Consider the following 22,420-nt stretch of genomic DNA (forward strand, 5'->3'; position numbering starts at 1 on the left):
ATTGTTTTGTTTTTTCACTGTGGATGCTTTGCGTGTGTCTCATTAAAAGAAAATGAGTATCCACAACTCTGCTGCATTTTGGTCCTCTCTTCAACACCACGACATAACCTGTGACAGAACTACCCACCACCAAAGGACCAAGCAGCGGAGAAGAGGACAGAGGCAAGTGAGGGAGGAATGTTGGAAGCAGCGCGCTCGGGAGGTGATGGATTCCTGGTCGCTGGAAGTATTGACGGAAAGGATTGACTGGACATGGGAGCAGTTGCGGGTCCACTGTGACAACCTGCCTGGGAGGCAGGTAGAACCCGAGAGGCAGCACCAATAATTTTTTAGGGGGGGGCACAAGGGCTATTTGGCGGGGCGAGATTGGAGCCCCAGGCCAGCTCCCCGTACCCTTGTAGGGCAGACTGGACAGGTCCCGTGCTTTGGGGCTGTGGTGAAGCCTGGGATTTTCAGGCCGGTAGGCACAGTACCAGCGCCCCGCATGTGCCAGGGCGAAGTAGGCATCGAGCCGGAAGGGGTGATGCCAACCCTGCGCTCAAGACCGCCAGTGCGCCTCTATGGTCCGGTGTTTCCCGCTAAACGCACTAGCATGGAGGTGCGTGTCTCCAGGCTGGCACGTCCAGTACCAGCCCCACGCATCAGGAGTCTAGTGCGTCAGCCCAGCCTCGCCAGTCAACAGTCACCAGAGCTGCCCGCCAGTCGTAAGTCGCCAGAGCTGCCCGCCAGTCGTAAGTCGCCAGAGCTGCCCGCCAGTCGTAAGTCGCCAGAGCTGCCCGCCAGTCAAGAGTCGCCAGAGCTGCCCGCCAGTCAAGAGTCGCCAGAGCTGCCCGCCAGTCAAGAGTCGCCAGAGCTGCCCGCCAGTCAAGAGTCGCCAGAGCTGCCCGCCAGTCAAGAGTCGCCAGAGCTGCCCGCCAGTCAAGAGTCGCCAGAGCCGCCCGCCAGTCAAGAGTCGCCAGAGCCGCCCGCCAGTCGTAAGTCGCCAGAGCCGCCCGCCAGTCGTAAGTCGCCAGAGCCGCCCGCCAGTCGTGAAGTCGCCAGAGCCGCCCGCCAGTCGTGAAGTCGCCAGAGCCGCCCCGCCAGTCGTAAGTCGCCAGAGCCGCCCGCCAGTCGTAAGTCGCCAGAGCCGCCCGCCAGTCAGGAGCCGCCAGAGCCGCCCGCCAGTCAGGAGCCGCCAGAGCCGCCCGCCAGCCAAGAGCCGCCAGAGCCGCCCGCCAGTCGTAAGCCGCCAGAGCCGCCCGCCAGCCAGGAGCCGCCAGAGCCGCCCGCCAACCAGGAGCCGCCAGAGCGGCCCTCCATCCCGGAGCCGCCAGAGCGGCCCGACTGCCCGGAGCCGCCAGAGCGGCCCGACTGCCCGGAGCCGCCAGAGCGGCCCGACTGCCCGGAGCCGCCAGAGCGGTCCGACTGTCCTCCGGCCCAGCCCGAGCGGTCCGTCTGACAGGGTCAGCCCGAGCGTCCCGTCTGCCCGGCGCAGCTATCGGCGCCACCGAAGTGGGCGACGCCGAAGGTGGAGCGAGGTCCACGTCCTGCACCTGAGCCACCTCCAGGATAGGTGGGTTGGGGAGGGAGGGTGTAGCACAGTGCCGTCGTTGACGGCAGCCACCCTCCCTTCCTTCCCTTATTGTTTAGGGGTTATTGTTTATTGGTTCTGTTGGGGTTACATTTTTTTTGTATTTTCTGTTGTTAGGTGCATTCCGGGGTCTGCACCTTGAGGGGGGGTACTGTCACGTCCTGACCAGCAGAGGGAGGTATGGTATCAGTTTTGGGTCAGGATGTGGCAGGTTTTTTGTATGTTAAGGGGTGATTAGACTCCCAGTTGAAGGCAGGTGTGTTGAGTTGCCTTTGATTGGGAGTCTTATATAGTGGTGTGTGTTTTTCTTTGGGGTTGTGGGTAGTTGTTTTTGCACTGCGTTTTGTATAGCCTGCAAAACTGTTGCTGTCGTGAGTATCATTTATTGTTTTGTTTTTTCACTGTGGATGCTTTGCGTGTCTCATTAAAAGAAAATGACTATCCACAACTCTGCTGCATTTTGGTCCTCTCTTCAACACCACGACTTAACCTGTGACAAGTAAATGATGTCTAAGTGTTGGAGTGTGCTCCTGGCTATCAGTAAATGATGTCTAAGTGTTGGAGTGTGCTCCTGGCTATCAGTAAATTATGTCTAAGTGTTGGAGTGTGCCCCTGGCTATCAGTAAATTATGTCTAAGTGTTGGAGTGTGCCCCTGGCTATCAGTAAATTATGTCTAAGTGTTGGAGTGTGCTCCTGGCTATAACTAAATAAAATATAAATATATAAAATTGTGCTGTCTGGTTTGCTTAATATATGGAATTTGAAATGATTTATATTTTAACTTTTACTTTTGATACTTAAGTATATTTAAAAGAAAATACTTTTAGACTTTTACCCAAGTGGTGTTTTACTGGGTGACTTTCACTTGAGTCATTTTCTATTAAGGTATCTTTACTTTTACTCAAGTATGACAATTCAGTACTTTTTCTACCACTGGCCAGGTGTAACCGGGTACTTCAGGAAAAGTGGGTACCATGTGTACTAACAGTAACCTACAGTATCAGGGCCCAGTGATGACGGGAAACACTACATGGAACCTTAATGAAACTACATAGGTTGGATTTACACAGGAAGCCCAATTCTGATCTTTCTCCACAAATTGGTCTTTTGACCAATAAGATCAGCTCTTAACTGGCAAAAGATCAGAATTGGGCAGCCATAGAATCCTCCAACTTAGTGACTCATAACTCATATTAAAACTGATATAAACTGATATAAACAGATATAAGCTGTTAGCAGGCTACTCCTGCTGGTTATACTCTCTAGGGTCAGACCTGATTATACCCTCTAGGGTTAGTCCTGGTTATACTCTCTTGGGTCAGTCCTGGTGTAGGGTTTAGGATCAGTCCTGGTGCAGGGTTTAGGATCAGTCCTGGTGCAGGGTTTGGGATCAGTCCTGGTGTAGGGTTTAGGATCAGTCCTGGTGTAGGATTTAGGATCAGTCCTGGTGCAGGGTTTAGGATCAGTCCTGGTGTAGGGTTTAGGATCAGTCCTGGTGCAGGGTTAAGGATCAGTCCTGGTGTAGAGTTTAGGATCAGTCCTGGTGTAGGGTTTAGGATCAGTCCTGGTGCAGGGTTAAGGATCAGTCCTGGTGCAGGGTTTAAGGTCAGTCCTGGTGTAGAGTTTAGGGTCAGTCCTGGCTTATAGCATCAGTCCTGGTTTAGGGTCAGTCCTAGTTTATTGTCAGTCCTGGTTTAGTGTCAGCCCTGCGTCAGGGTTTAGGGTTTAGGGCAGTGCAGCTCCACCTGCTGGCGGTGGGTTTGAACATAGTACAGACAGTCAGATTATACAGTAGAGAAGACAGACAGACAGACCCTCTCTCCCTCCACAGACATTCGCCTGTCCTTCTTTGTAGCCCCCGCTGACTAACAACTGTATGACTACTGCTATGTGAAAGCCCTGGATAGACTAACAACTGTATGACTACTGCTATGTGAAAGCCCTGGATAGACTAACAACTGTATGACTACTGCTATGTGAAAGCCCTGGATAGACTAACAACTGTATGACTACTGCTATGTGAAAGCCCTGGATAGACTAACAACTGTATGACGTCATTCGTGAAAACAAGAGACCTTTTTCATTCAACCAGGCTGATTCCAGGTGTAGTAATACTCCACACACTGAGACACTGACTTAGTCCCCACCTACACACACACACACACAGATGCGTGTTAGTCCATACATGTGGGATCCTAAAGCTATAGAGGTACTGTAGTTAGTGAGGGTGTGTAAAGACTAAATCATGTGGAAGTCCTTCTGGTGCATAATAAAGGCTTTATTCACCAACCTCTTCTCCACTGGACTCCAATCATCATGAGAGAGAGAGAGAGAAATCTGTTGCCACAAGAAAAGGGCAACCAGTGAAGAACAAACACCATTGTAAATACAATATCTATGATTATTTAATAGAAAGAGAAGCGCTACTAAGGTACACAATAGTAAATGTTGGTAGACAGAAGGTGCTCTTTGGTAAAAGGGTTGAGTTGGTCTTCAAAAAGAAAGGAGGACCAAGGCACTCTTCATATAATTGATTAAAATGCCTTTATTAGTATGGCATGTTCAATAGAAACAATGTTTTTAAAAAACCGACGCGTTTCGGCTGCATGGCCTTCATCAGGGTGTACAAAGAAATAATACAATGTTCTCTGTTTAACAGCTTTTCCAATTAACCCTAATTAGAAGGGGGAGTGGTTAAAATTGATTAGACACACCTAGTAAGCAATAATATACACACTTTAAAGTCTGTTCCCTCAAAAACACCTTTTAAGCCCAAGTCCACCTTTTGTCCCATTGTCCAGAATGCCACACTAAATACATTTGCCAAGAAGGTGAATTTTGATGTGGAAAATCTGTTTAAGGGTAAAATTGACTCCAACCAATCACGACGTAACCTTTCTAAGATAGAGAGGGATGCAGTTGAATCATTGTCCAAAAATGAACGGGTTGTGGTTAAAAAAGCAGACAAAGGTGGCGCTACAGTAGTGTGGAGTAAAGACAAATATGCGACAGAAGCCTACCGTCAATTAGACAATGATGAATTCTACCAATCTCTTAGCTTCAACCCTACAGAGAATCTAAAAATTGAGTTGAAAGGGATCCTCACAGAAGCTAAGGAGAATGGCTACATTTCAGACAATGAGTTCAAATTTCTTTTCAATGGCAGTCCACGTATGGCTTCTTTTTACCTTCTTCCAAAAATCCACAAAAATCTTGAAAATCCCCCAGGCAGGCCAGTCATTAGTGGTAATGAAAGTCTGACAGAACCCATTTCTAAGTACATTGATTACTTTATTAAGCCTTTTCTGACGTCACTCCCAGCCTATCTTCAAGATACCACAGATGTGTTGAACAAAATTAAGGAATTGAATAATATAGGTACAGCTTCCTGTTTAGTCACCATGGATGTGGAGTCTCTTTACACCACCATTGAACATGAACAAGGTTTGGCAGCTATGCACCATTTCTTGAGTACCCGACCTGAAACTGAGATGCCTCCTACAGAATTCATTGTCTCACTGACTGAATGGACTCTTAATCATAACATCTTTATCTTTCAGGACCGTATTTTTAAACAGGTCAAAGGATGTGCCATGGGAGCTTGCTATAGCCCTTCCTATGCTGGTTTGTACTTGGGTAAATGGGAAAATGACTTCATTTTGGATCCTTCTAATAACCATTTCTTTGACCGGATTATATGGTGGGGACGCTATATTGATGATGTTTGCCTTTTTTGGTCCGGCTCAGAAGATGAACTTATTTCCTTCCACCAATACCTTAACAGCATTAACCCTAACATCAAACTAACTATGGAGTATAGCAAGGATAACATTCATTTTTTGGACCTCGACATCAGTAAAAATGACAAAGGTTGTTTGCACACATCAATCTTTAGGAAGCCTACAGATGGGAATACAATTCTGAGGGCAGACAGCTTTCACCCCAAAAGGCTAAAAGAGAATATTCCATATGGCCAATTCCAAAGAGTCCACAGAATTTGCGATCAGGAAACAGACTATAGTGTCAAATCTGCTGAATTGGAGAATCGTTTCTTGAATCGGGGCTACAGCGTCCAGGTCCTGAAAGATGCAGGTATAAGGGCTGGATTACTTGACAGAGAGAACCTGTTGCGAAGGGGAGTGCCTCGTGATACATCAGAGACAGTGTATTTTGTTACAAAATACAGCACTGAAGCAGAGAACATTAAAAGAATAATTAAAAATAATTGGGGAATCATCCAAAGTGATACGCTACTACGCCAAGTCTTCCCTTAGCCACCAGTCATAAGCTTTAAGAGATGTCCTACCCTAAAGGACAAATTAGTCCACAGTTGTCTTCCGGGTGACTCTCAAAAAACTTGGCTTGGCCACAAACCCAAGGGCTCTTTTAAATGTAACCAGTGCAACCATTGCAGAAATATTGCACAGAAAAAGTATTTTGTTGATACAGCTTCCAAAATGGAGTATTACGTCAAGCATTTAATTAACTGCAAAACCACTCATGTCATCTATAGATTGGAATGTCCACAGTGCAAGGTGTTCTACATTGGACGGACAAAGAGACGCCTTCAAGATCGCCTAGCGGAACACAAGTACGCCATACATGTAGGCAATGAAGACTACCCCATGGCAAGGCACTACAAGTCCTTACACCATGGCAACCCTGCCTCCCTACAAGCTATGGGTATTGATCACATCCCGGCCTCTATTAGAAAAGGGGACCGTCTTAAACAGTTAAACCAAAGGGAAAGTTTTTGGATTTACAAACTACAGGCCACTAAATACCCGGGTTTAAATGAAGATATGGATTTCTCACCCTTCTTGTAGGGTTGTGATGGGTACATCTGCTGTCATCTAGTGGATATTTTGCTCAATTGCCCTCAGCTATGTTTAGACTCTTGTTGTTCATGTTTTGCTGTGTTCTAGTGTACTATGGAATGTATTGCTTTCTTATTCTTGACACTTCACCCAGACATATTTAAGGTTAGAACTACCTTTCTAAGTGTTCTCATTTTAGATTTTTAGATTTTTAGTCATTTAGCAGACGCTCTTATCCAGAGTGACTTACAGTAGTGAATGCATACATTTCATACATTTTTTTTTTTTCCTGTGCTGGCCCCCCGTGGGAATCAAACCCACAACCCTGGTGTTGCAAACACCATGCTCTACCAACTGAGCTACAGGGAAGGCTAGTTTGGAGTTACATTTTTATGATAACATAGCTGCAGCATTTCACTTTAAAGTGTGTATACTATTGCTTACTAGGTGTGTCTAATCAATTTTAACCACTCCCCATTCTAATTAGGGTTAATTGGAAAAGCTGTTAAACAGAGAACATTGTATTATTTCTTTGTACACCCTGATGAAGGCCATGCAGCCGAAACGCGTCGGTTTTTTAAAAACATTGTTTCTATTGAACATGCCATACTAATAAAGGCATTTTAATCAATTATATTAAGAGTGCCTTGGTCCTCCTTTCTTTTTGAAGATCTATGATTATTTATTTTCCCTTTTGTACTTTAACTATTTGCACATCATTACAACACTCTATATAGACACATGACATTTGAAATGTCTTTATTCTTTTGGAAACTTAGTGTAATGTTTACTGAGTGTAATGTGTACTGTTCGTTTTTATTGTTTATTTCACTTTTGTCTATCCGTTTCACTTGCTTTGGCAATGTAAACATATGTTTTCCATGCCAATAAAGCCCCTTGAATTGAGTTGAATATAGAAAGATTCCCAAACCTTCCATAACAAAGTCATCACCTACAGAGAGATGAACCTGGAGAAGAGTCCCCTAAGCAAGCTGGTCCTGGGGCTCTGTTCACAAACAGACCCCACAGAGCCCCAGGACAGCAACACAATTAGACCCAAGCAAATCATGAGAAAACAAAGAGGTAATTACTTGACATATTGGAAAGAATTAACAAACAAACAGTGCAAACTAGAATGCTATTTGGCTCTAAACAGAGAGTATGGTGTTTGTCACATTTACTCCCGCTCCCGCTCTCCGGCGCTCGACGTCGCCAGTTGTCTCATCATTACGCACACCTGCCACCAACATTACGTGCACTTGCGCCTCATGACACTCACCTGGACTCCATCACCTTTCTGATTACCTCCCCTATATCTGTCACTCCCCTTGGTTCTTTCCTCAGGTGTTATTGACTCTTTTTCTGTTGTATGTCTGTTCGCTTTTCCTGTTTCTTGTTTTGTACTATGCTCTATTTATTATAAAATTTGCACTCCCTGTGCTTGCTTCCCGACTCCCAGCAGACACGTTACAATGCTATTTGGCCCTAAACAGAGAGCACACAGTGGCAGAATACCTGATCACTGTGACTGTCCCAAAACTGAGTAAAGCTTTGACTATGTACAGACTCAGTGAGCATAGCCTTGCTATTGAGAATGGCCGCCGTAGGCAGACCTGGCTCTCAAGAGAAGACAGGCTATGTGCACATTGCTGTCGTCGTAGGACACGAAGGTCAGTCAATCCGGAAAATTTCGAGAACTTTGAACGTTTCTTCAAGTGTAGTCGCAAAAACCATCAAGTGCTATGATTAAACTGGCTCTCATGAGGACCGCCACAGGAAAGGAAGACCCAGAGTTACCTCTGCTGCAGAGGATACGTTCATTAGAGTTACCAGCCTCAGAAATTGCAGCCCAAATAAATGCTTCACAGAGTTCAACTAACAGACACATCTCAACATCAACTGTTCAGAGGAGACTGCGTGAATCAGGCCTTCATGGTCAAATTGCTGCAAAGAAACCAAGAAACACGAGCAATAGTCATTAGACCGTGGGAAATCTATCCTTTGATCTTTTGGTTTGGTTCCAACCGCCTAGTCTTTGTAAGATGCAGAGTAGGTGAACTGATGATCTCCACATGTGTTCTTCCCACCGTGAAGCATGGAGGAAGAGGTGTGATGGTGTGGAAGTGCTTTGCTGGTGACACTGTCTATGATTTATTTAGAATTCAAGGCACACTTAACCAGCATAGCTACCACAGCATTTTGCAGTGATACGCCATCAAATCTGGTTTGCGCTTAGTGGGACTATCATTTGTTTTTCAACAGGACAATGACCCAACACACCTCCAGACTGTGTAAGGGATATTTGACCAAGAAGGAGAGTGATGGAATGCTGCATCTGATGACCTGGCCTCCACAATAACCCGACGTCAACCCAATTGAGATGGTTTGGGATGAGTTGGACCGCAGAGTGAAGGAAAAGCAGCCAACAAGTGCTCAGCATATGTGGGAACTCCTTCAAGACTGTTGGAAAAGCATTCCAGGTGAATCTGATTGAGAGAATGCCAAGAGTGTGCAAAGCAAAGCTGTCATGAAGGCAAATGGTGGCTACCTTGAAGAATCTCAAATGTAAAATTTGTTTTGATTTGTGTAACACTTTTTTGGTTACTACATGATTCCATATGTGTTATTTCATAGTTTTGATGTCTTCACTAATATTATACAATGTAGAAAATAGTAAAAAATAAAGAAAAATCCTTGTTTGAGTAGGTGTGTCCAAACTTTTGACTGGTACTGTATGTAAATGGGATATTTCAATGTTTTATTTTTAACCCCTGTGCGGCCTGGGACGGACATCCAGCGAAAAATCCTATCGCCATTAGCATAACAAAATTTAATAAATTTTGTTTTTCAATTTTTTCTTCAAATTATATCGTTTTATAGATACACCTCTCCTGAATCGAACCACGTTGTCCGATTTCAAAAAGGCTTTACAGCAAAAGCAAAACATTAGATTATGTTTGAGGAGTATATCGTAAAAGTAGCCACATAGCCATTTTCCGACCAACCACATGCATCACAAATAACCAAAAAACAGCTAAATGCAGCACTAACCTTTGACAATCTTCATCAGATGACACACCTAGGACATCATGTTACACAATACATGCATTCTTTTGTTCGATAAAGTTCATATTTATATATAAAAACAGCATTTTACATCGGTGCGTAACGTTGACTAACTATTTTCCCTCAAATGCATCCGATGAAACAGCGCTACAATTTACTAAATTACTATTCGAAAACATTTTTTAAATGTAATATTGTCATTCTAAGATTTATAGATGAATATCTCTTGAAAGCACCTGTAATGCCAGATTTAAAAATAACTTTACTGGGTAATCACACTTTGCGATAAAAGGGGATGCGATACTGTAACGCCCTGGCCATAGAGAGGGGTTTTTTGTTCTTTATTTTGGTTAGGCCAGGGTGTTACATTGGGTGGGCGTTCTATGTTCCTTTTTCTATGTTTTGGTATTTCTTTGTTTTGGGCCATGTGTGTGGCTCCCAATCAGGCACAGCTGAAGCTCGTTGCTGCTGATTGGGAGTCACACATAAGGAGCATGTTTTTCCTTTGGGTTTTGTGGGTAATTGTTTCTGTTTGAGTATTTTCCTAACAGGACTGTTTGCTGTCGTTTTTGTTCATTTTGTAGTGTTCTCTTGTTTATTTGAATTAAAATTCTAATGATGAACACATCCTCTGCTGCACGTTGGTTCCCTCTTCCAGACAGCCGTTACAGATACTCAGAACAATAGGCTAGCAATACAGGTCAGCGCCATCTTGTAACAATCGCATATCAAATCTAGTCTTGTATACTATTGTCAATAATCCCTTACCTTTGATTATCTTCATCCTTAGGCACTTCCAGGAATCCCAGGTCCACAACAAATGTATTTTCGTTCGAAAAAGTTCATCCTTTATGTTCCATTAGCTTGTTGTTGTTAGCGTGTTCTGAAGGCTGCACCAACATTTCCGACGTGCACGGGGCTACTCTTTCAACAAAATGCATTTTTTTCTTATTTAGGTTCGTTCAAACATGTCAAACGTTGTATAACATAAATCTTTAGGGCCTTTTTCAACCAGAGCTCCAATAAGATTCAAGGGGGACGATTGCATTGTCTTTATAAACGTTTCGAAAGGGGAGGGTAGCCAGGGGCGCCGGCGTCATAATGGTGATGGCCCTCTCCGTGTGACCACGTTCCACAGCGTGTCATTCTCTCAGTTTTCACAGTAGGAGACTCAAATCACTTTGTAAAGACTGGGGACATCTAGTGGAAGCAATAGGAAGTGCTCAATGAACCATAGCTCACGGTGTGATTATTAGGCAACGTGATGAAGTTGAGTCCGCAATTCAGAATTCCACTTCCTGTTTCGATCTGTCTCGGGGTTTTGACTGCCATATTTCTGTTATACTCACAGACACCATTCAAACAGTTCTAGAAACTTTAGGGTGTTTTCTATCCATATCCTAGCTTCTGAGTTTGAGTAGTAGGCCGTTTAAAATGGGCACAATTATTTTTCAAAATGCGCTGTGGCGCCCCCTATCCTTGGCGACCGTCAAGAGGTTAATACGTTTGCAAAAATGTCTAAAAACCTGTTTTTGCTTTGTCATTATGGAGTGTTATGTGTAGATTGATGAGGGGGAAAAAAAAGATTTAATCGATTTTAGATTAAGGCTGTAACGTAACAATGTGTGGAAAAAGTCAAGGGGTCTGAAATTTACGGATTGCCAGGGTGTCACGTCCTGACCATAGAAAGCTGTTATTTTCTACGGTAGAGTAGGTTAGGGCGTTACAGGGGGGTTTTCTAGTTGAGTTTTTCTATGTTGTTATGTTCTAGTTTTGTATTTCTATGTTGGGTTTTGTTTGGGATGATCTCCAATTAGAGGCAGATGGTCCTCGTTGTCTCTAATTGGAGATCATTCTTAAGTAGGTGTTTTTCCCACCTGGGTTTGTGGGAGATTGTCTTTGAGTTAGTGTATGTTTCACCTCTGTGTCACGGTTTGTTGTTTTGTTATTCAGTTTATTTATATATATTGCATAGTTTCACAGTGAAAATAAAATGTGGAACGACACACACGCTGCACTTTGGTCTGCTCCTTCCTACGACAATCGTGACACAGGGCTACACTCCAAAACTCAGACATCATATGAAGCATTTATGTTTAGTGAGTCCGCCTGATCAGAGGCAGAAGGGATGACCAGAGATGTTCTCTTGATAACTGTGTGAAATGTACCATTTTCCTGACCTGCTAAGCATTCAAAATGCAATGAGTACTTTTGGGTGTCAGGTATGTATTGCATAAAAAGTACATTATTTTCTTTAGGAATGTAGTGAAGTAAAAGTGAAAGTTGTCAAAAATATAAATAGTCAAGTACAGATACCCCCAAAAAATACTTATGTAATAACTTAAAATTATTTTTTACCTAAGTATTCTATACCACTGGCGGACAGCGGCAGGTCAGGCTCCCAGTCCCAGGTGTAGGGTGAGGTTGACCTTAGACACTGATCTTGGGTTAGGATTGGGGGAAAGGAAACTGTAACTAGAGGAAACTTCACCCCTGATCCTAGATCCCACATGCATGTGATGTCCTGTTTCTAAAGTCCAGCACGTAAAAAAAACACCCTCCATTCGAGGACATTGGGGAAAAAATATTGTTACATCACTTTGGCACAACATTTTATTTATTTAACTAAGCAAGTCAGTTAAGAACAAATTCTTATTTTCAATGACGGCCTAGGAACAGTGGGTTAACTGTCTTGTTCAGAACAACAGATTTGAACTTGCAACCTTTTGGTTACTAGCCCAACGCTCTAACCACTAGGCTACCCCGCCACCCCACTGCCACCCTCCCCAACATACAGTAAGGTCCTAAATTATTAACATCCTTGATAAATATGAGCAATAATTACTGTTTCAGAATATTTTGTGGCCAATAGAAATGAGTGGTAAATAATGTATTGTGTCTTTTTGGAGTCACTTTTAATGTAAATAAGAATAGAATATGTTTCTAAACACTTCGGGTATTAATGTGGATGCTACCATGGTTACAGATAATCCTGAGTGAATCGTGAATAATGATGAGTGCAAAAGTTACAGAGGGTCAAAGATCATACTCCCAATACATGCTAACCTCTCACTATTACCAATTATTATGATATGGGCACCTGCGACACATGAAAAGTAAGTAAATAGCGCCCTCGTGTGTCTAATGTAAAATAGGTTTATTAGTACGTTTAAGTTACTTCTCTCCTGCACTGTTGTGAACACAGGACTGCTGAAGGACAATTCCTCTGTCCGCGACTATGTTGACGCTATCCCTGCCCGCCTCCTCCCGGTTATACCCGAATTAAAAATGATATTTTTAATACAATGTGGGCGTGCTGTCGTCATATGTTCCAAAATCAGGAAGTAACAATACAGCCTGGGTGTGGCTTAGAAGTGTCAGAAGATTTCTTCACTACCGGCTGTAATTGTCACAAACACAAATACAGACAGAAGAGAGAGAAAGGCCTGTAGGCTGTGTATTATCTTTCACCGTTATCTCCTCTCCACCACAATAACGGGTGCAAGCATGGCAGAACTTTTAGGATACAGCGCGGGTTTTGAGCAGGTGGGTGAACTCAGTCATGAAATTGCGCACGGTCACAAGATTATGTTCTTAATATATTGGCTCTGGCTACGATGTAGCGTTTCATGTGTATATTATATCGATTTTTTTTCAAAATGTTTGCTGCCAATCAGAAGTTATTCTTCGTGTTAAAGCCTATAGATTTAGATTGATAGATATAGTCGGATGTTGTACTGTCCACTTTTACTTTTCATGTCCTGCATGAAGTTAAAACCAACCCTTTCATGTTCTTCCCTCTTAGGTTTATGCAGTTTATGGTGTATTATAACAGCCTAAAGGGTTAACATGGTAGCTAGATGGTTATTACCACCCCCTCCCCCCCCCCAAAAAATATATATATATATATAATATATATTTTAAGGAACTCAATTCTGCTTTCATCTTACTCTTGAAAGTTGTGATAGTAAAATGCACAAGGTGCTATTTCTAAATTGGGTAGTGAACCATCAGTTCCTCTTGTCATGTTAGTCATTACATACCGTGGTGTAAAGTAGTTAAGTAAAAAATACCCCCAAAAAACTACTTAAGTAGTACTTTAAAGTATCTGTAATTTACTTTAGTATTTATATTTTTGAGAACTTTTACTTTTCCTTCACTACATTCCTAAAGAAAATACTGTACTTTTTACTCCATACATTTTCCCTGACACCCAAAACTACTCGTTACATTTCGAATGCTTAGCAGGACAGAAAATGGTCCAATTCACACACTTATCAAGAGAACATCCCTGGTCATCCCCTGCCTCTGATCTGGTGGACTCACTAAACACAAATGCTTCATTTGTAAATGATGTATGAGTGTTGGAGTGTGCCCCAGGCTATCTTCCAATAATAATAATAAAGAAATTGGCCATCTGGTTTGCTTAATATAAGGAATTTGAAATGATTCATACTTTTACTTTTGATACTTAAGTATATTTTAGCAATTACATTTACTTTTGATACTTAAGTATATTTAAAACCAAATACTTTTAGACTATAACTCAAGTAGTATTTTACTGGGTGACTTTCACTTTTACTTGAGTGATTTTCTATTAAGGTATCTTTTACTTTTACTCATGTATGATAATTGTGTACTTTTTCCACCACTGAATTCATACCTTAGAGAGCTATTTATAACTTGTCAGAAATGTCCAGATCAACTAGCCCATGTCAGCTAATGTTTGTTTTAGATAGATACATAGATTTTGTTGTGGTGTTTGAGTCACTCAAATATCACATGTATACACGTTAGACATGGCAAAAATGTATAGAATTGCAAGAAAATGTGCTTTTAAACTGCACAATTCTCTTCACCCCATGACAAAATGTGTATAATTGCAGGAAATAAGCTTTAATCTTGTGTGAAAATGTTTGGGAACCCCTGGGCTAGGAGATAGTAATGTATTAGTAGTAATTATTATTACTTTTGAAAGTTAGTGGTGTGCTCAATGGTATGCAGAGGTGACACACACACACACAGACACACACACACAGGTAGTGTATGACGGTGATATGTGAGGTACACTTCCTGTGTCAAGGATCACAGGATGTGTTATCTGGAAGTTCTGATGTTTCCACAGTGTGCTCACAGTGATGTCGTCATATAGTAACTAAGGTAGCCCGCAGATATATTTCACATTTACTGATTCAATTCAATACATTTCCAAAGCGAAACATCTTTCTCCAGATTGGAGGTAAACACAACCCTCTGCTCTCCTCTGCTCCCCCTTCCCTTCACAGTGGTGGAAGTGATGGTTTGTGGTAGTGATGGTTGGTAATATGCCACAGTGCAGACAGGGTTTTCGTCTGTCTCTGTCACTTCCTCTTCCTGTCCTCCTCTGTTTCCTCTTTCTTAGTGTCCATGCGTTTCTTTACCACTGCCGCCTGTCTGTTAGGTCTGATTTGACCATGTTTTATCTGAAGCTTGTAAATCAGCTAGAGGTCCTCTGTAACTCAATTGGTAGAGCGTGGCGCTTGCAATGCCGGAATAGTGGGTTCGATTCCCGGGACCACCCGTAAGGGGAAAATGTATGTGTGGTTGTACTTTTCTTTCGTATAAGAGCGTGTGCTAAATGAATGAATACATGAATGACATATATATAATTGTATGTCCTCTAGGTCCTGTCTCAGCTAGTGAGTGCGTGACATGTCTTCCTGGTCACGTGTTGAGTAAACCCGTCGGCAAGGATGTGGTTTCTAGTGTTGACTAAGGAGTGCCATAGGAGTTCACACCTTTAATGCGTACACACACACACACACACACACAGGAAGCGTTGCTACATCCCCACATGTGTGTACACGCTCAGCTTGTGTGACACACACACACACACACACAACACACACACTGGAAAACTAGGAAATGGTGGCAAGCTCCAGGGATGACTTAACCACAACACAATTAGATGTTTCATCCAGTCTAATGTATTGACCTCTCTCTTTCCCTTTCTCCAGGTGTGAAGTGGGGATGCTGTGAGTGAGTGTGTGTGTGTGTGTGTGTGTGTCGTGGTGACCAGGTGTGCTGTGATGTCAGGTGACAGCAGCACATTGTCTTGGAAGGTTGTGGAGACCTATGGCCAATCAAAGTCCTCGGACAGTTCCCAGACGACGGTTGCTGGGGACGGCGGTCCAACAAAGATCATCAAAGTGTGTTTCACCAGCAACAGTGCTAACCTGGGGAAGAACTTTAAACTAGTCCGCTGTCATGAGGGCATGACTGTACGGGTTAGTGGCATTACTGTACTATCATTCTCATTATACTGTAGTATATATATATATATATATATATATATATATATATATATATATATATATATATATATAAAATACTTTTGAACGATAGTATATATATTCATTCAAAAGTTTGGGGTCAGTTAGATATGTCCTTGTTTTTGAAAGAAAAACACATTTTTTGGTCCATTAAAATAACATCAAATTGATCAGAAATTACAGTGTAGACATTGTTAATGTTGTAAATGACTATTGTAGCTGGAAACGGCAGATTTTTTTTTTTAATGGAATATCTACATATGCGTACTGAGGCCCATTATCAGCAACCATCACTCCTGTGTTCGAATGGCACGTTGTGTTAGCTAATCCAAGTTAATCATTTTAAAATGCTAATTGATCATTAGAAAACCCTTTTGCAATTATGTTAGCACAGCTGAAAACTGATTAAAGAAGCAATTAAAACTGGCCTTCTTTAGACTAGTTGAGTATCTGGAGCATCAGCATTTGTGGGTTCGATAACAGGCTCAAAATGGCTAGAAACAAAGAACTTTCTTCTGAAACTTGTCAGTCTATTCTTGTTCTGAGAAATGAAGGCTATTCCATGATAGAAATTGCAAAGAAACTGAAGATCTCGTACAACGCTGTGTACTACTCCCTTCACAGAACAGCGCAAACTGGCTCTAACCAGAATGGAAAGAGGAGTGGGAGGCCCCGGTGCACAACTGAGCAAGAGGACAATTACATTAGAGTGTCTAGTTTCAGAAACAGACGCCTCACAAGTCCTCAACTGGCAGCTTAATTAATTAGTACCCACCTCTTCACTGTTGACGTTGAGACTGGTGTTTTGCAGGTACTATTTAATGAAGCTGCCAGTTAGGGACTTGTGAGGTGTCTGTTTCTCAAACTAGACACTCTAATGTACTAAAGCAGTGTTTGTTGCCCAAAGGGTACACATTTTAGTTTGGCTTTACACACCTGATTCAACTCATCATCAAACCTTTGATTGTTGGAATCAAATCAAATCAAATGTTATTCATCAGATGCTTCGTAAACAACAGGTGTGGACTAACACGCTGTCGTACACGTTGATCCAGTGCATCCCAAACATGCTCAATGGGTGACTTGTCTGGTGAATATGCAGGCCATGGAAGAAATAGGACATGTTCAGCTTTCAGGAATTGTTTACAGATCCTTGCGACATGGGGCTGTGCATTATCATGCTGAAACATGAGGTGATGGAGGTGGATGAATGGCACCTCAACGGGCCTCAGGATCTGGCCACCGTATCTATGTACATTCAAACTGCCATCGATAAAATGCAATTGTATTGGTTGTCTGTAGCTTTTGGCTGCCCATACCATAAGGCACTCTATTCACAACGTTGGCATCAGCAAACCGCTCGCCCACATGATTCCATACATGTTGTCTGCGGTTGTGAGGCCAGTTAACCATAATGCCAAATTCTCTAAAATGACATTGGAGGCGGCTTATGGTAGAGAAATGAACATTAAATTCTCTGGCAACAGCTCTGGTGGACATTCCTGCAGTCAGCATGCCAATTGCACGCTCCCTCGAAACCTGAGACATCTGTAGCATTGTGTTGTGTGACAATACTGCACATTTTAGAGTAGCCTTTTATTGTCCCCAGCACAAGGTGCACCTGTGTAATGATCATGCTGTTTAATCAGTTTCTTGATATGCCACACCTGTCAGTGGGAAAGGAGAAATGCTCACTAACAGGGATGTCAACAAATTTGTGCACAACATTTTAGAGAAATAAGCATTTTGTGCATATGGAACATTTCTGGGATCTTTTATTTCAGCTCATGAAACGTGAGACCAACACTTTACATGTTGCGTTTGTATACTGTTTATATATTTTTTCAGTTATCATACTTAGTGACAGTTCAATATTGGCAACATTTCAATTAACTTTCATATAATGTCCACTTAGCAGGGCAGAGACAATAAATTCAAATGTGTGCAGGCTCAGTACAACTTCAGCTGTAATCACAAAGAGATTTTGCCTGATAGATAGACCAGAAAATGTGCCACATTGTGCCACACCCTGTTCAAATGTGATGTTTGAAACCTGACACTTCAAGTCACCTCCACTGAGAGAGTGGAAACAGAGAGCAGACAGATGGGTCTTTCTCTACGGCTTTCACACACCGCTCTGTACACCAAAATGTCAGTCTGAACCGTTTCAGAACCTCTCAAAGTCCCCCATATACACTCTTAGAAAAGAAGGGTTCTTCAGGCTGTACCCATAGGAGAACCCTTTTGGGTTCCAAGTAGAACCCTCTGTGGAAAGGTTTCTACACAGAACGCAAAACGGTTCTACCTGGAACCAATAAAGGTTCTTCAAATGGTTCTCCTATGGGGACAGCCAAAGAACCATTTTAGGTTCTAGATAGAAAAAAGGTGCTAAGAGTGTAGGGAACTTAACATCTAAACTACTAGTTCACTGTAGAGAGGACTGAACTCTATGGGTCACTACTATATATACAGTATACTATTATTATAGTATTGGCGTACTAATATTACTACTGTAGTATTATTCATATTTCTACTATAATATATTTATTCTATAATATATTTCTACTATAATATTGTTGTTATGTTACGGTGTTGTCCTCTGGATGAGTGGATCCAGACATTCAACATACCCTCTGCTACGACCCCCTACACTACTATACTGTATAGTGTACTATAATAGCTTAACCGTTCCAGAATATAATATCAGCGGTGTTGTCCAGTGGATGTGTGGGTCCGAACATACAACACTCCCTCTGCTATGGCCTGCTCCTGAAACACCTGAAGTCAGCTGAAGTCCATTGGCTGCACCCCGACCTCACCGTGTCTGAACTACAGCTACGCTACGAACAACAGCATCTGGAGGCAGAGTGGAGGTAACTCCTGACCTCTAGGCCCTGACCCCTGACCTCTAGCACATGATCTCTTGCTCCTATTCCCACTACATCGCCAAGCAAAGTCAAAATTGGCTATATTGTAAAACTATATGAAAACTAAAATGTGCTTTTTGGTCTTAATATAAGATTAGGGTTAGGAATACGTTTTGTAGTGTGGTTAAGATTAGGGTTACAAATACGGTTTGTAGTGTGGTTAAGATTAGGGTTAGAAATACGGTTTGTAGTGTGGTTAAGATTAGGGTTAGGAATACGGTTTGTAGCGTGGTTAAGATTAGGGTTAAGGTTAGGTTTAAAATCAGATTTTTAAGAAGAGACATTTTAGAACTAGGCATGGTTTACGACTTTGTAATTTGTCCAGATAGTGACTGCCTCTTGCTCCTGACCTCTAAACCTTAACCTCTAACCCCTGTGTGTGTTCAGATATGACCTGCGCATTAGGTACATCCCTGCCGACTTCATAGAGAAGTTTAAAGAGGACAGAACCACACTGCTCTACTTCTACCAGCAGGTTGGTGACCGTGTTTCTGACTGCCTCTCTGTCTTGTCTGTCTGTCTGTCTGTCTGTCTGTCTGTCTGTCTGTCTGTCTGTCTGTCTGTCTGTCTGTCTGTCTGTCTGTCTGTCTGTCTGTCTGTCTGTCTGTCTGTCTGTCTGTCTGTCTGTCTGTCTGTCTGTCTGTCTGTCTGTCTGTCTGTGGTGTTTTACTTGTAAGCAGGATTGTTGTACAGTTCTGATCCTTAAAGTGTATTTTTCTAAACACCTTGTCAGGTGAGAAGTGACTACATGCAGCACTATGCCAGTAAAGTGAGTGATGGGATGGCCTTGCAGTTAGGTTGTCTGGAGATCAGGTAACAACCCTCCTACACAAACATATTACTTTTACTATCCTTGTGGGGGCTAACCAATTCATTCCCATTCAAATCCTATTTTTCCTAACCCTAAACCTAACCCTTAACCCTAAATAACACACACACACACACACACACACACACACACACACACACACACACACACACACCTTCCATTCAATCCACCCAATACTCACATGCGTGTGTTTCTCCCTACAGGAGGTTCTGTAAAGACATGAACCCCAATGGACTGGAGAAAAAGTCCAACTATGAACTGTTAGAGTAAGTACTGTCTGGGAAGGTTTGTTATGGTTCTGTAATTGGGTGTGGTGGGGGCTCATTGATTGTGTGTGTAATTAATGGACATTTTGTCTGTTTTTGCTTGTGTTTGCGTGTATGTGTGAGTGTCTGTACAGGAAGGATGTAGGGCTGGGTCTGTTCTTCCCCAAGGAGCTGACAGACAACATGAAGGTACCTCTCACCTCTCATCTGGATTGATTTAATTATTGATTCATTTATTGACTTTAACATTTTATATTGATAACTAGTTGGTCCAGCAACTATTCCAGAGGTATTAGTTATGTATTCACCATGTGTTGATAAGTGATGTATTGATGTATATGTATTGACCATGTGTTGATAAGTGATGTATTGATGTATATGTATTGACCATGTGTTGATAAGTGATGTATTGATGTATACGTATTGACCATGTGTTGATAAGTGATGTATTGATGTGTCGCCCATGTGTTGATAAGTGCTGTAGAGTTGAAGTCGGAAGTTTACATACACCTTAGCCAAATAGAATTAAACTCAGTTTTTCACAATTCCTGACATTTAATACTAGTAAAAATGCCCTGTCTTAGGTCAGTTAGGATCACCACTTTATTTTAAGAATGTGAAATGTCAGAATAATAGTAGAGAGAGTGATTTATTTTAGCTTTTATTTCTTTCATCACATTCCCAGTGGGTCAGAAGTTTACATGCACTCAATTAGTATTTGGTAGCATTGCCTTTAAATTGTTTAACTTGGGTCAAACATTTTGGGTAGCCTTCCACAAGCTTCCCACAATAAGTTGGGTGAATTTTGGCCCATTCCTCCTGATAGAGCTGGTGAAACTGAGTCAGGTTTGTAGGCCTCCTTGCTCGCTCACGCTTTTTCAGCTCTGCCCACAAATGTTCTATAGGATTGAGGTCAGTGCTTTGTGATGGCCACTCCAATACCTTGACATTGTTGTCCTTAAGCCATTTTGCCACAACTTTGGAAGTATGCTTGGGGTCATTGTCCATTTGGAAGACCCATTTGTGACCAAGCTTTAACTTCCTGACTGATGTCTTGAGATGTTGCTTCAATATATCCAAGTAATTTTCCTTTCTCATGGGGCTATCTATTTTGTGAAGTGCACCGATCCCTCCTGCAGCAAAGCACCCCCACAACATGATGCTGCCACCTCCGTGCTTCACGGTTGGGATGGTGTTCTTCGGGTTGCAAGCCTCCCCCTTTTTCCTCCAAACATAACAATGGTCATTATGGCCAAACAGTTCTATTTTTGTTTCAGAGGACATTTCTCCAAAAAGTACGATCTTTGTCCCCATGTGCAGTTGCAAACCGTAGTCTGGCTTTTTTATGGCGGTTTTGGAGCAGTGGCTTCTTCCTTGCTGAGCGGCCTTTCAGGTTATGTCGATATAGGACTCGTTTTACTGTGGATAAAGATACTTTTGTACCTGTTTCCTCCAGCATCTTCACAAGGTCCTTTGCTGTTGTTCTGGGATTGATTTGCACTTTTCGTATCAAAGTACGTTAATTTCTAGGAGACAGAACACGTCTCCTTCCAGAGCGGTATGACGGCTGCGTGGTCCCATGGTGTTTATACTTGCGTACTATTGTTTGTACAGATGAACGTGGTACCTTCAGGCGTTTGGAAATTGCTACCAAGGATGAACCAGACTTGTGGAGGTATACAATTTTTTTCTGAGGTCTTGGCTGATTTCTTTTGATTTTCTCATGATGTCAAGCAAAGTGGCACTGAGTTTGAAGGTAGCCCTTGAATACATCCACAGGTACACCTCCAATTGACTCAAACGTTGTCAATTAGCTTTCCAGAAGCTTCTAAAGCCATGACAATTTTCTGGAATTTTCCAAGCTGTTTAAAAGCACAGTCAACTTAGTGTATGTTAACTTCTGACCCACTGGAATTGTTATACAGTGAATTATAAGTGAAATAATCTGTCTGTAAACAATAGTTGGAAAAATGATTTGTGTCATGCACAAAGTAGATGTCCTAACCGACTTGCCAAAACTATAGTTTGTTAACAAGTAATTTGTGGAGTGGTTGAAAAATGAGTTTTAATGACTCCAACCTAAGTGTATGTAAACTTCCGACTTCAACTGTATGTATTGACCATGTGTTGATACATATTGATGTATTAACTCAGCAAAAAAAGAAACATCCTCTCACAGTCAACTGCGTTTATTTTCAGCAAACGTAACATGTGTAAATATTTGTATGAATATAACAAGATTCAACAACTGAGACAGAAACTGAAGTTCCACAGACATGTGACTAACAGAAATGGAGTACTGTGTCCCTGAACAAAGGGGGGGGGGGGGTCAAAATCAAAAGTAACAGTCAGTATCTGGTGTGGTCACCAGCTGCATTAAGTACTGCAGTGCATCTCCTCCTCATGGACTGCACCAGATTTGCCAGTTTTTGCTGTAAGATGATGTTACCCCACTCTTCCACCAAGGCACCTGCAAGTTCCAGGACCTTTCTGAGGGGAATGGCCCTAGCCCTCACCCTCCGATCCAACAGGTCCCAGGCGTGCTCAATGGGATTGAGATCCGGACTCTTCGCTGGCCATGGCAGAACAGTGAAAATCCTATCTTGCAGGAAATTACGCACAGAACGAGCAGT

At 42.4% G+C, this 22,420-nt stretch overlaps 1 protein-coding gene across 2 annotated transcripts in view; it reads left to right on the plus strand.

Annotated features, from left to right (window-relative positions):
- The first annotated feature begins 12,798 nt into the window (after window positions 1–12,798).
- Window positions 12,799–22,420, plus strand: part of ptk2ba (protein tyrosine kinase 2 beta, a) — a 44,813-nt gene continuing 35,191 nt past the window's right edge. For both annotated transcript variants that reach the window (XM_045711139.1, XM_045711180.1), the window contains exons 1-7: window positions 12,799–13,000; window positions 15,451–15,720; window positions 18,460–18,638; window positions 19,080–19,167; window positions 19,426–19,505; window positions 19,725–19,787; window positions 19,922–19,976. In XM_045711139.1, the coding sequence (XP_045567095.1) occupies window positions 15,523–15,720; window positions 18,460–18,638; window positions 19,080–19,167; window positions 19,426–19,505; window positions 19,725–19,787; window positions 19,922–19,976 (663 nt within the window). In that variant the 5' untranslated portion in view covers window positions 12,799–13,000; window positions 15,451–15,522. The remainder of the gene's footprint in view (window positions 13,001–15,450; window positions 15,721–18,459; window positions 18,639–19,079; window positions 19,168–19,425; window positions 19,506–19,724; window positions 19,788–19,921; window positions 19,977–22,420) is intronic.

The sequence above is a fragment of the Salmo salar genome, chromosome ssa01, assembly GCF_905237065.1.
Source record: "Salmo salar chromosome ssa01, Ssal_v3.1, whole genome shotgun sequence".
Taxonomy (NCBI): Eukaryota; Metazoa; Chordata; class Actinopteri; order Salmoniformes; family Salmonidae; genus Salmo; species Salmo salar.